Genomic DNA, 13,372 nt, shown 5'->3' with positions numbered 1-13,372 from the left:
GGGTTGTTGTGACCCAAGTGCAGGACCCGGCATTTGACCTTGTTGAAACTCATATGATTGACCTCGGCCTATCAATCCAGCCTGTCCAGATCCCTCTGAAGAGCCTTCCTACCCTCCAGCAGATCGACACTCCCGCCCAGGTTGGTGTCATCTGCAAACTTCCTGAGGGAGCACTCATTCCCCTCATCCAGATCATTGATAAAGATGTTAAACAAGACTGGCCCCAAATCTGAGCCCTGGGGAACACCACTCGTGACTGGCGCCAAATAGAGAGTAATTATGTATATTGGAAAGGAAGAATTTGGACTTGATAATGAAAATCAGAGACACATTATTTGGACCTAAATATTTTCATCTAGGTAGCTTGTTGGGTTTTCAAAGTTTCAGTATGTGGTTCTGAATGTCTTTAGCAGTATGAAAAATAATTGAAAAGAAGGTGCTGGTTTACCTGCTCTAATACGATATGATTGAGTCTTTATGCCAATACTTGTAAAGTGATATTTTTCTTTTAGCTTTTTTTAGTAAACTTCAAGATTATTAAGCAGTTAATGAAATTGTCCAATGACTACAATTCAGAGACAAAGCTTCGATTAAAAAAGAAGTTATCTTTAGCCAAACAAGTTTTAGATTTTTCTTAAAACCCCTTAAACATGATTCAGGTCATTACGGCAAAGAAAGTCTCTGCTAAGGAGTAAGCTTACTTATTTTTACAGTGCAGTGAAAATATCCTACCTCCATGTCAGGATATTTTTCAGAGGCAGATTACATTTGCAGATTCTTTTTATTTGCAAGATTAATGAGGAAAAAAATAGAAAATATTTAAAACTTTGGTTTGTGGGTTTGTGTTTGGTTTTTTTCTTTGTTTTAAGCCTCCTTTGTGTAAGAAAAATGAGTTAAAGCCATTCTATGCAAGAAATTTACAGGAATCTCCTGCTTTGCAGTTTTCTGTTGATTTTTCAAATATATATCTCTCATATATATAATGCACTGTGATATTTTTAGATTCTCTTACCCCAAAGGGAAAAATTTGATATGGTTTCACCAGCCCCTTATTTTTACAAGGAAAGCTGACAATGTTGAACTGTGCTATTATACAGGCAGGAAGGATTTTTGTGGGACTTAACAGTCTTTTTGTGTAAGAACTCCCTCTAGCGGCAAAAATTAGACTTGTGAAAACACTAGATGAATGAGTTCAAGGTCCTGTGCAGCCTGCTCTAGGTGAACCTGCTTCGGCAGAGGGGTTGGACTAGGTGATCCCCAGAGGTCCCTTCCAACCCCCACCATTCTGTGATTCTATGAGTTTACATTTTGATTAAGGTACACCATTCTTAAGTAGAGAATGTGGCAGTCTTCCTTCATAGTGCTTCCTGATGATACACAGAAAACTTCTTTGTGTTTTACCAGAAGAATACAGTGAGATACTGAAGACGTGTAACTTAGGGTTACAAACCTGTTGCTAGTAAAACAAACATTAGTTGATTTCTAAAATAAACTATTTTTGTATCATAAAGGAAATACAACATTTTGTATATGTGTGTGTATGTAAGTATATTAAAATAATGTTATCTTTTACTTGTTAAGGATAAAAATTTGTTTTCTTGTTCACACTATCTTGTTTTTTATTGCCTGTTACAGAACAATGACACTGAAGATGAGGAGAGATTATGGAGAGATCTTATTATGGAGAGAGTGACAAAATCTGCTGATGCTTGTCTTACTGCTGTCAATATTATGACATCACCAAATATGCCTAAAGCTGTATATATTGAGGACATAATAGAAAGAGTTATTCAATACACAAAATTTCATTTGCAGAACACTCTCTATCCTCAATATGATCCTGTGTATAGAGTGGATCCTCACGGTGGTTAGTATGCTAAATGATTTGCATTTAGCGTTTTGTGGTCATATACATACCTTCAGATGTGGGTGTCCAAGAATGGTTTTAAATATCTTGGATCCAGAATTCAGAGATGAAAATATGAAATTTTTGCTTTCCAGCTGATTCTACTAAATAGTTTTTCTTCTGTAAGCAATTGCTTTTACAAAGCTGTAGTCATGGAGTTGTTTTGGGGACTTTTTTGAGAGAGATGGTAATCTTTATAATATTTGATGTAAGTGAAACACTTAAAAAAATTAATAAAGATATTTTTTATTTTCTAGGTGGTGTTTTAAGTTCAAAAGCAAAACGTGCCAAGTGTTCCACACACAAGCAAAGAGTTATAGTGATGTTGTATAACAAAGTTTGTGACATTGTCAGCAGTTTGTCAGAGTTGCTAGAGATACAGCTTCTTACCGATACAACTATTCTTCAGGTAAGTTTTATCAGAAGAATTTCTGTCTGAGAATATTTGTTTTCTTTTCCCAGAGAGACTAAAATGGGATTATCTCAATGACATGAAGTATGAAATCAGTGCAAACTTTTGAATTATTAACATCAGTGACTAGTTTGTTTTGATGTATCTAATCTGCAGGAGAAGAGTATTTAATGTTCAAATCTTTAATGGCTTTTTTGTACACTTAAGAAAAGTTTAACTTGATTGTATTCAGATATTCTTTAATAACTATATTGGCAAATAATATGAAGTAATACATGTTGTTGAATACTTCCCTGCTGAATGAATAACCTACTTGTGAAACTGCAAAAAATATCAGTTTTAGTCAAATATGCTTGCAATAACTTCTTTCCATTTATAGGTATCATCTATGGGAATAACACCTTTCTTTGTAGAAAATGTCAGTGAACTACAGTTATGTGCCATAAAATTAGTGACTGCAGTAAGTAATTTTTTATTTGTAGTTTCATGTTCCTCTACTTCTGTGTGTTATTAGGGCATTTACATAGGCTGTATTTTTGCTGGTAGAGAATTGGAGCTTAGAATGTTTTTAGTTTGGTATCATAATCTAGGAACAGTATTAAATCTACCTGCGCTCCTCCTATTTGCAGAGTACTCTACAGGAAGAAATAGCCTACTTAAGCCAAGGAATTTACTTAATTTTGGTTATGTTGTTTAAAGTGTAAACACAAACCCCTTCCTCTTACTTGTCCTTTCTTAAGAAATCTTAACAATGTGGTTTTCCTTATTTCCTTTGTTAAGATTTGAATTTATGCAGTGGAATAAGCTATAGAACTAGTGGGATACTTCTATATAATAGAATAAGTCCTTTTCCTCAGGAGAGGTGGCTGTGTGAAAAATTCATGGGGCATATAAAATATTATTTCACGAAAACTGCAGTGTAATACAGATGTGCTTGTTCAAGTTGAAGTTTTCCATCTTTGTAAAGATGATCTACTCCAGTATTTATAAAAGTAATTCTACCTAAACAAAAGGAGAGGCAAACTCTACAATCCTGACCCCATAAATTGAAAGAATATTTCATGTCAGGCAAACATTAAAGCTTAGAATATGAATTAAAACTGGTTTCTCAAATGTGTTCTAAAACCATAGATGTGTTCATGTTAATCTGTGTTACCACAGAGTTTTGCTCTGTATTTGAGTCTGAAAGCTTAGCATTACACTGTTTGACTTTCTTATACAGTGTATTGTACCACTGGCAGAAATTTTTAGAACATATGGTATTTTTAAGAGCTATTACACATTTATGCTATTTGAAGATTTTAAAAAAAAATCTATATTTGAAAAAGTTTTTATGTATTTTGTAGAAATACTTGCTTTGAAAAAATAAAGCAATGCATTAAATATAATTTATTTAAATGTCATGTAAAATGTATGCATCTATATATAATTTTTAACAACCTATTTAACAAGCAATATTTTATGTAACAATAAATAATTTTTAACAATCCTATAACTGTTAAATAGGTGTTCTCCAGGTATGAAAAACATAGACAGTTAATACTAGAAGAAATTTTCACTTCCCTTGCAAGACTACCAACTAGCAAAAGGAGTTTGAGAAACTTCAGGTAATTTCTGACATAGATTGATAATTTGTAGACAGTAGCATTTACAGTTTTGTAGATATAGGATTTTAGGCTTCAGTATTAAAAGAAATCTGTTACTCCACAAGCTGCGCTTTGTTAGAGGTTGATAGTTCAAAACCTCTACAGTGAGAGCAGAATTGCTTGACAAACGTATTTTGTAATAATCACTGTTTCTTATGCCATCATATTTATGCCTGCTTACAAATATAATTGAAATATCTTATTATTTCTCTCACTAAAGATGTAAATGAGTGTAATGTTAGTGTTCATTCAAAGGTTTTTTTTGTTGGAAAATTCTTTGGTTCTGTTTATATGGATTTTATGTAATTTCTTCATTGCTGAAGCTTAATAGGAAAATTCTGGCTGAATTTCTTTGAGGACACACTCAGGGCACTCTTTCCAGGAAATCAGTCTAATACTCCTTTGAATGAGTTTCATTTTAGAACTACTCAGTTCACTTTAACTGTCTTTTAAGCGCTTCAGCTAGATTTCAGTACATCTTCTGAATAATAGTATAGGTTCAGGTAAAATTTGAGAAAGAATCTGACCTGACCTGGTTTTCATTTAAAATTGAGGTTGGACATTTTAAAAGATTCCAAAAGATTTGTTGTTGGCATTGATTTTGTTCCTTGCTTGCATACATCTTTTCCCTGGAGACAGACAAATTGTCAGTGAAATAGTTTTGTCCGATCCAGGGTGGATGAACAGGAAATATCTGGGAAAACAAATTCACTGAAACTTTGAAGCTGAATTCAGCAACCCTAATGTTAACATGACTGCTTGTTCCTAGTATTTCCTATTGTTTTGGTTATAGACATCAGAGAGATCTAGCAAATAGGAAGGTGCTAGGCATAGGAGCATAAATGGTAGATACCTTCTTTGAATTAGGACCTTTAATAGAAGAAAGTCACTATCTCAAGGCTATGACTGCACTGTTTATCTCTAGAGTCCTAGCTCTGATCTGTTGCAGAGAATTCCCTGTCTGTGGCTACAGTCATGAAGGTATAGCTTACCTGAAATTTGATATGAAAAGATTTTCTCTATACAAGTAATCATAGATAACTTTATGGAGATAATAATTGCAATCTGTTTTGTGCCCAGTTATTATTTTGATAATTTGGGGAGAATGGTGTCAGAGATTATCACCTTTTCATATTGTTAAGGGTAGCATTAAATGGTGTTGATGTATGTATGGGTAGTAAACACCATACTATTTGTCAGGTTAAATCACTTGGAAGGAGAGAAATGCAAGGTGTAGTGTATTCATACTGGTCATACCAGCTTAAAGACACTCTTTCATGCTGAAGTTTATAGTCTGTTATGCTACCTGAGATTACCATAGGTGTATCTCTTGTAGAAGTCAGTCTAGGTCGTGGTCACTATTTTCTCTTGTTCAAAATGTCCTGCACATTTCACATACATTAAATAATATAGAGTAATAATTTATTAGGACAATTCGGTTGTTTTTTTTGATGTTGTATTGGAAATGGATATGACATTATACATAATAAGCCTATTAGTAAGCGCCTTAGCATGTAGGTGTTTGATTTATTAAATATTTCTGTAGATTTTTCAGCTGATGAACTTCACAGATACTCTGATAGCCCATCCATGAGCTGTTTCAGTTCATCTCTTCAGCCTGAGAATAGTTACTGGCTTTGTTAGACCAAATCTTTCACTGCATAAGAGAGAAGCAAATGACTAGATAAATGTCTAGAACGCAGATTTCTAGCTGTGGTAATAATTTTAGAAAGATGTTATTTGGAACCAAAAATTTTTGTTTTGTTTTGTCTTTTGTTTAGTTTTGGTGTTAATGCTGTCTTATTAACAGGTTAAACAGCAGTGACACTGATGGAGAGCCTATGTATATTCAGATGGTAACGGCACTAGTTCTGCAACTTATTCAGTGTGTGGTGCATTTGCCATCAACAGAAAAAGATTCTAATTCAGAGGATGAATCAAACAAAAAAGTAAGGTTTTTTTTTTTTTTTAAAGAAACATAATTTTTTTGTGTGCAGGGATGACTAGGTATAATATTTTATGATGGTGTTCTAGTAATTAAACATTGTAATTTTATATCTGCTCTAATTATTTGATGAATGAGAAATGCTGATCTGGAAATCATATTTCTGTGTATGCTAAAATATTAGACAAATAAATCTTGTTATTTTTAGGTGGATCAAGATGTGCTTATTACTAACTCGTATGAAACAGCCATGAGAACAGCACAAAACTTCCTTTCTATTTTCCTTAAGAAGTGAGTACTGTTGCATTCTTTAGTGTATTGATGAAATGAACACCAAATAAAATCTGTCACACCTTAAGACAAACCAAACCACTTTGTAATGCTAAATGGCTACTGATGAAGTTACTTATAACAATATATTTTATAGATCCCAAAGAGAGTTACCTGTCTGGACAAAAAATTTAATGGAACAGAAATTCTGCAGAGAGTTCTTTACACATTTAAGAATGTGTCTGATAGTTTATGTAGGATCCTTTTATCAGGGGTCTTTTACTCATCTGAAGCATGGAAGAGAAGGCTGAGTAAATATTTAGTGATGAAACCAGATTCAGTCATTGGAACGGCAAAGATATAAAAAAAATTAAAACTATTTTCATTTGGATGAAGTTAGGAATGTCAGTTGCTCAACAGGGAAAAAAAATAACACCTGAATAACCAAAGGATTTGTAATAAAAAGTCGTGATGTTTTTATTGTGTTAATTTCTACTGTTAAGCTGAAAGGCTATTTACAAACCATCTAGCCATATCTCTGCATACTTCTGGTATCATTAAAGTTAGGGATGCCACATATAAGTGAAACACTATCAGGTATGTTATCTTTTGATTTTTTCACATTCTGATTTTAACCTTTGTGGAGCATAATACTGAGATGTCTTATCACTGTGAGATAAGCCAGACCAAGTTTAAGGACACAACACCACCTAAATACTCTACTCAAGCTTGAGCTTTAGAATTTTACCTACTTTGTCTGTCCCAGTTAATGCAGACTTTAACTCAAAGCAATAAAGAAAAAAAGTCTTAGGAACAAAATCCTGCAACCCTGGATTAGCCGTTTTACTTGCAATGCAACTTGGAGTGATATCTGTTTAAACTATTTGTCCGTAAATGGATAAAAACAATTTTTCTACTAATATTTTTAGAATTGCATTAAACTGGTTTTCTGGTGAAGCATAGAATTGCTTCTGTTTGCATCAGAAGAAAAGCTTAAATGGCTCTTAAATTCATTTTTTAAACAGATGTGGCAGTAAACAAGGGGAAGAAGATTACAGACCACTGTTTGAGAACTTCATTCAAGATCTTCTTTCCACAGTCAATAAACCAGAATGGCCAGCTGCAGAGTTGCTACTTAGCTTATTAGGAAGGCTATTGGTAAGGGACTCTTGTTTGTAACTATTATATTAATTTATTTTTTATTACAATGAAACTTGTAATAGTTTGACTTGAAATAAACGAGAATGCTTTCCAATTGTTGACACACACATGCAACATTTAAGGATTTTCTTACATGTATCACTATTATGTAATGCATAGAAAATAAAATTTAGGTCAGATGATCATTTAACTTAGTAAAGGTCATATGTATACAGTTTCTCATGGAAGTCCACTTCTACTATTCCATGACATTTTCTACATTAAAAAAATGCCATTGTATAGCATCTAATAAGTGTAGATATTCATTGGGAATAAAGTCAGACTAATAGCTGTAATTATTCATGTTAAATACTTACATGGACTATTCCCTTTAGCACAGAACCTGAAAACAATTCAGTAGTTTGGTCTTTTACCAGTAATAGTACTTTTACTTATGGAATGTGACATTTTACAGAATGTGCATGTTTTCGTTGATGTGCTTTTTGAGAGTTGTTCTTCAGTATTACAGTGTCATTAACACAGTAATTTGAGCTGTTTCTTGGAAAAATATTTTATGGTCTTGTTCCTGGTAAAATGTAGCTTTCTTTATACTTGTGTGAATAATGAGAAAGTTGCATTATGGTGCTTAAGATCTATGTTGTTGCAAAGGATATCTACTCTACTAGATTTCCAGTTTATTTTATAAAAATACATATTTAAAAACAACTCTAGCAGGCATATTTGTAGAGACAGAGACTCAATAAAGGAAAAAACATTAATGTAAAATAAGGAGTGTATCTGTGATGTAAAAATAAAGTACATAATTTTATGCAGCATGGAAGTTAGGTGGAGTTTGTTATAAGGTCAAGCAATGTCTTGTGAGAAGAATCTCAGTTGCATAAATAAAGAATTTTTTATAACAGTTTATTCTGCTTTTCTCAGGTTCACCAGTTCAGTAACAAATCTACAGAAATGGCATTAAGAGTTGCATCACTTGACTATCTTGGAACTGTAGCTGCAAGACTCAGGAAAGATGCAGTCACTAGCAAAATGGATCAAGGATCTATAGCCAGAATCCTCAAAGAGGTGTGTGAGAGATCCTGTGCTAGCTTGAATGAGATGTATCATTTAAAAATTTGAATGGTTTAAAGATGTGTGAAAAACTGGTGTTGTGGAGAATGAGTTTTCGTTGTTGTTCAGATTTCTGAAGCAAATATACTCAATTTATAAGTATCACATTTGTTACTTCATGTGTTTCTCACACCATCCCCCTAGTGATCATATTAAGTGGTTAATTACAATGGTAAAACAGTTTTCTTGTGACAGTATAGAGGAAATAATGGCGCGACAGTTGGATTCTATCTTAAGAGGCCTTAAAAATATATGTATGTATATATATGTGCATATTTGCTATTGCAAAGTGGTAATTGAGCTTATGGCACTCATATACAAACTTTAGAGAGTTAAACTATTAGGCCTGTAAGGTTAGTTTTTTATGTGATGTTTTATGTGATGTAGCTGGTATTGGTTGTGGTTTTGAGAGGGTTTTTTTGGTTTGGGTTTTTTGGGGGGGGGGAGTGTTAAATGGCCTTGCATATATCTTTCATTGGAGAATACATATTTGCTTTTTTTGCATTTCTGCTAATGCTGCTTATCAAAATTTTGCCAAATCTGCAAAGGTGACAGCAATTAACAAAGCAATGTATGCATTTGAACTCTCTATAGTACATAGTATGATGAGAAAATCTCAGGTCTTATGTGTCCTTTTAAAATGTGGACTTGCACATTTCTTATCGATGCTATACATTTCTTTCTGAACTACTAATTTTTCTCAGCATGATTAGATCAAAGTTGAGTAGTCATATCAAGTTAATTTCCCTTTCAGTTATCTGAAAAGACTCCAGATCTATACTATGTATTTTATAATGATTGTTAGAGATTTATGTTGAAGGAAAAATTTGTCCAATTTACAGACATTCAAATAAAGAATCAAAATTCATCTACTCTTTTATGAGGCTGATACTTCCCATAACTTTTGTCAGTTAGAATATTGTACTACGTGTAGTATCAAATCTTGATGTCCATGGCTTAATATAGTTTATACTTCTATGTGCTAAGGGGTTATAATTCTTCTCCATTGGCAGTGATTTTGACAATTCTACATTAGACTTCGTAGGGAAATATTTTAGAAGAATTCTTTTCTCTTTCCTTATCTGCAGAAGTTATATAATAGTATTGAAAGATATTCTAAAAAGATACATATCTAAGCTGTGACCTGAATTTTTCTATTTGTTCTGGGTTTTTTACAGGATCGGGCAGTAACTAGGCATTGGCATCTGCAGAAAAAAAAATTGCTGTGGGCAATTGAGTGCTAAAAGCATTTTTTCAGTTACTTGGGAAACTTAACATCAGTGATGGTAGATAGTACCATCTGTACATTGTGGAAGGTGTATACTATACAGTACCATCAGTCAAGGTAGACAGTGTGTTGTTTATTGGTGATTTGTAACATAAGAACAAATAACTACTTGGAAACGTGTACGTGACAGCTAAGCTTCACTTTGTTGTTCAAAGAGCAAGAAAATAAGACCCACTGGTAGACATATTCAGCTTTAGTCATCAGAAAGAACTTAAATTTTTATTTTCATTCAGAAATGAACTTATACCTCTACAGATTTTTCCTTTCTGCTGAATTGAATACTTAGACTCTGTTGGATATTTTCTTCTACCCTCTGATATCATTACCAAGATATTTCCCAATGACCGATAAACGCTTATAACTGTCTGCTGTGGTTTAGACTCATGAACCATAGAATTAGATTTAGGAGAATATCTGTTCTGTTTTGACTTTTTTAAGCAGCAATTTTTTTTACATAGAAATTTGTTATAGATTGTCAAGTTGATCCGAACATTTGTGCATGCTTTCCATTAGTTTATTTCCTGATATGCTGATCTTCTGGACTTGTATCTTTTTCCACTTGCTGATGTTTGCGAGCTATATTATATGCTGCATTTGTGACAAGATTTTCAATCTATGCTGTTCATACAGAAGTTAAGATGGTTATAAGTTGCAAGTTTTATTGCTGAAGAAAAATGTTTTGTAGCTGGAGAACTTTAAGCCAGAAATTATTCTTCTACTTTTATTATCAATATTAAGTATTATTTGTTGTGGGCTTCACAGTTTCTTTTGGGTTTTTTTCTGGGTTTTTTACTTGTTTGAAAATAGTTAGACAGTTAAGGTTCATCAAGCAACTTTTTTTTTTTCAGTCTTTTATTCACAGAATTTAACATTGGTTGAAGGCCAGATTTTCAAATCACAATTTGCACATATATTAGGGTGCCAAATATATATTAATAATCCTATATTAGTATTATGTGCACTGTAGACATGTTTTGAATTCTTGAACTCATTCATTTTGGGGAAAAAAGTAATCCTTTTTTCCTGCTGTAGTATCAGCAATTGCAAGGACCTGCATATTTCAGTATAATACTAAGGAATAAAAGGGTGGTTTATGTTTTGGGGTTTATACTGTCTTGTAGGTGTTGAGAAAGTTAGTTTATGATTCATTAACAAGTTAATTGATACTGATGTATTCTCTAAAACCCCTATATGGAGAGAAGTACATTGTCTGATGGTCATATACAAAATCTTTGTTCAATTTACGTAGGCTAGAACTATTTAAGAGATCAGGATATACATTTCCTATAAACTAGCCTCTTAGAAAAAGTGCATTCTGCTTTTAACATTCATACAGTTTAGATATTTACAAATATGATACATAGTCTCCAGCACTAGTTCTCAGGTTAATATTTCATATGTAATCCTTTTTGTGCATCTTAAAATGCTTCACAGGAAAATTAATATTACCCTATTTTGTAGATAGGCTTTATGCACTAGGTGGTATTTTTATAAAATGTATGTTTGTTCTCAAGCTTTTTGACTGGTAGAAACTTAGTTGAGTCTAGGAGAACATGATTCTTTAGTACTAGAGCTCAGGGGTGTTTGGGAACAACCTCTGTAAGTTCTTTCCTAGATGGATTGAGCATACTTGCTGCACTTTGTCTGTAAGGATGCTTTATCCCTGAAAACAGTTATACCAAATATTTTTGCAAAGGGATAAGTTATTTTTATTTCTTTGATGTTTCCCATATGTTTTTATTGTTGTCTGTGTTTCATATTTATTTTCATTTGACTTTTTTGCCTTTTATCCCTTGTTCACCTGAGAAGTCACTGTTTCACTTATTAATATTGGTGAGTGAGCTAACGATGACTTTTATAGGTTAAACCTTGTGTCAGTCTACTGTGTGTGATTTCAGCCCTTCTTTTTTCCTCGGGGACAGAGGGTCTTCACACAAGATGATAGAATGAAATTTAATCAAATCAGTCTGTTTTAAAACCAGTCTTATTCTGATGTTAATCTTTTTTAGACTTTGGAGCCACAGTCTCATTTGGTTTAGTGTATATAAAGTTTAGAAGTAATTGATTAAAAAATTGTTAGTTGTATTGATAATTATGAAACATTAACTTCAGCATATTTTATATGTGGACATGCAGATTTTCAGATCATAATTACCACTATGCAATATTGTATTTTATAATTATCTTTCTATTTCTGATAGGTTTCTGGAGGAGAAGATGAAATTCAACAGCTGCAAAAGGCTTTGCTAGATTATCTGGATGAGAACACAGAAACTGATGCATCATTAGTGGTAAATTTCAGCTTTCTGATGTCAAGTGTTTATAAAAATAATTTCAGTAACATGTACTGAATAAAATTATTTTTGGTCGTATATATTAGTGCTTCAAGTAAATTGTCACCCTAACATATACTGTTGATTGTGTTTTCCAAAATATGGTTGATGCATTAGACTCACTTAATCTCATTATAAATCTGTTACTTTCACTCTTCTATATCTTTTGGTGGGGTTTTTTTTGTGTGTATCCTGCTGTATTTTTCCAGTTTTCTCGGAAGTTTTATATAGCACAGTGGTTCCGTGATACAACTATGGAGACAGAGAAAGCAATTAAATCTCAGAAGGATGAGGATTCATCTGAAGGAACTCATCATGCAAAAGATGTGGAGACCACAGGACGAATCATGCATAGAGCAGAAAGTCGCAAAAAATTTCTTCGCAGCATCATTAAAACTGCTCCATCTCAGTTTAGTACATTAAAGTACGTTTCAGCACCACTGATTTCTTTATTAACCATGCATTTGACATTTTTAATATTTTTTTTATAAATGTCCTAATTAAAACATTGGATTTGTTGCAGGATGAATTCTGATACTGTGGACTATGAAGATGCATGTTTGATTGTTCGCTACTTGGCCTCTATGAGGCCGTTTGCCCAGAGCTTCGATATTTATTTGACACAGGTAAACTGTGCTGGAAGTCTTAGTACAGTGAAACACAGTTGGTTTCCGATTCCAAACACTTTTGCAGTAGTGTGTGATATCTGTTCATTGTTGAGTACAGGTATTTAACAGGCCATGATTACACCATGTGCATTCATATTCTGTATTGATGACGTAAGTGCTGACATTTCTTTTTCTTGCATGCATTTCATATTTCGTATTGTACATACATTATTTTATTTGTCCATGTATGTATATGGCAAAATCATTATCTTAGATGTACACAGTAAAAGGATAATTACAAAATGTTGAAATCTTTTTTACAGTTTCTGTAAGATGCATAGTCATTTGGTAATATTAACTCATTAAATTGATCTTAATTTGATTTGAAAATACAAGCCAACTTGGTCAGTTGCTTGCAGTGCATGTTACTGTCACTTTGGAAGCTGTTTTTTGACCAGTGTGGTTTCTTTGCTTTTTCTGGGAGAAGAGCAATAACGTGTCATGGTGACATGTTTGAATTCCAGTACTGGTTTAGTTGTTTAGTTTAGTTTAGGTTGTGTTACTTATATTGATCTGCATACAGAGCCATTCTTAAAATTATAGTGCCCAAATCCAACTCTCCTGTTGAAAGAACCATGGTGAAAGGCACAACCAAATCACAAAAGTAGAGTTTAAAATGAAGGGACTTAAAGT

The 13,372-nt window shown here is 33.0% G+C and overlaps 1 protein-coding gene across 3 annotated transcripts in view; it reads left to right on the top strand.

Annotated features, from left to right (window-relative positions):
* LOC142365560 (nipped-B-like protein) overlaps positions 1-13,372 on the top strand; it is a 166,269-nt gene that overhangs the window by 132,813 nt on the left and 20,084 nt on the right. For all 3 annotated transcript variants that reach the window (XM_075446432.1, XM_075446433.1, XM_075446431.1), the window contains 11 exons: positions 1,636-1,867; positions 2,164-2,315; positions 2,698-2,778; positions 3,825-3,925; positions 5,775-5,913; positions 6,118-6,200; positions 7,205-7,337; positions 8,262-8,405; positions 11,940-12,029; positions 12,281-12,495; positions 12,595-12,697. In XM_075446432.1, coding sequence (XP_075302547.1) covers positions 1,636-1,867; positions 2,164-2,315; positions 2,698-2,778; positions 3,825-3,925; positions 5,775-5,913; positions 6,118-6,200; positions 7,205-7,337; positions 8,262-8,405; positions 11,940-12,029; positions 12,281-12,495; positions 12,595-12,697 — 1,473 coding nt within the window. The remainder of the gene's footprint in view (positions 1-1,635; positions 1,868-2,163; positions 2,316-2,697; positions 2,779-3,824; positions 3,926-5,774; positions 5,914-6,117; positions 6,201-7,204; positions 7,338-8,261; positions 8,406-11,939; positions 12,030-12,280; positions 12,496-12,594; positions 12,698-13,372) is intronic.

This window comes from Opisthocomus hoazin, chromosome W, assembly GCF_030867145.1.
Source record: "Opisthocomus hoazin isolate bOpiHoa1 chromosome W, bOpiHoa1.hap1, whole genome shotgun sequence".
Classification (NCBI taxonomy): Eukaryota; Metazoa; Chordata; class Aves; order Opisthocomiformes; family Opisthocomidae; genus Opisthocomus; species Opisthocomus hoazin.
This window is presented reverse-complemented; position numbering and strand designations above follow the sequence as displayed.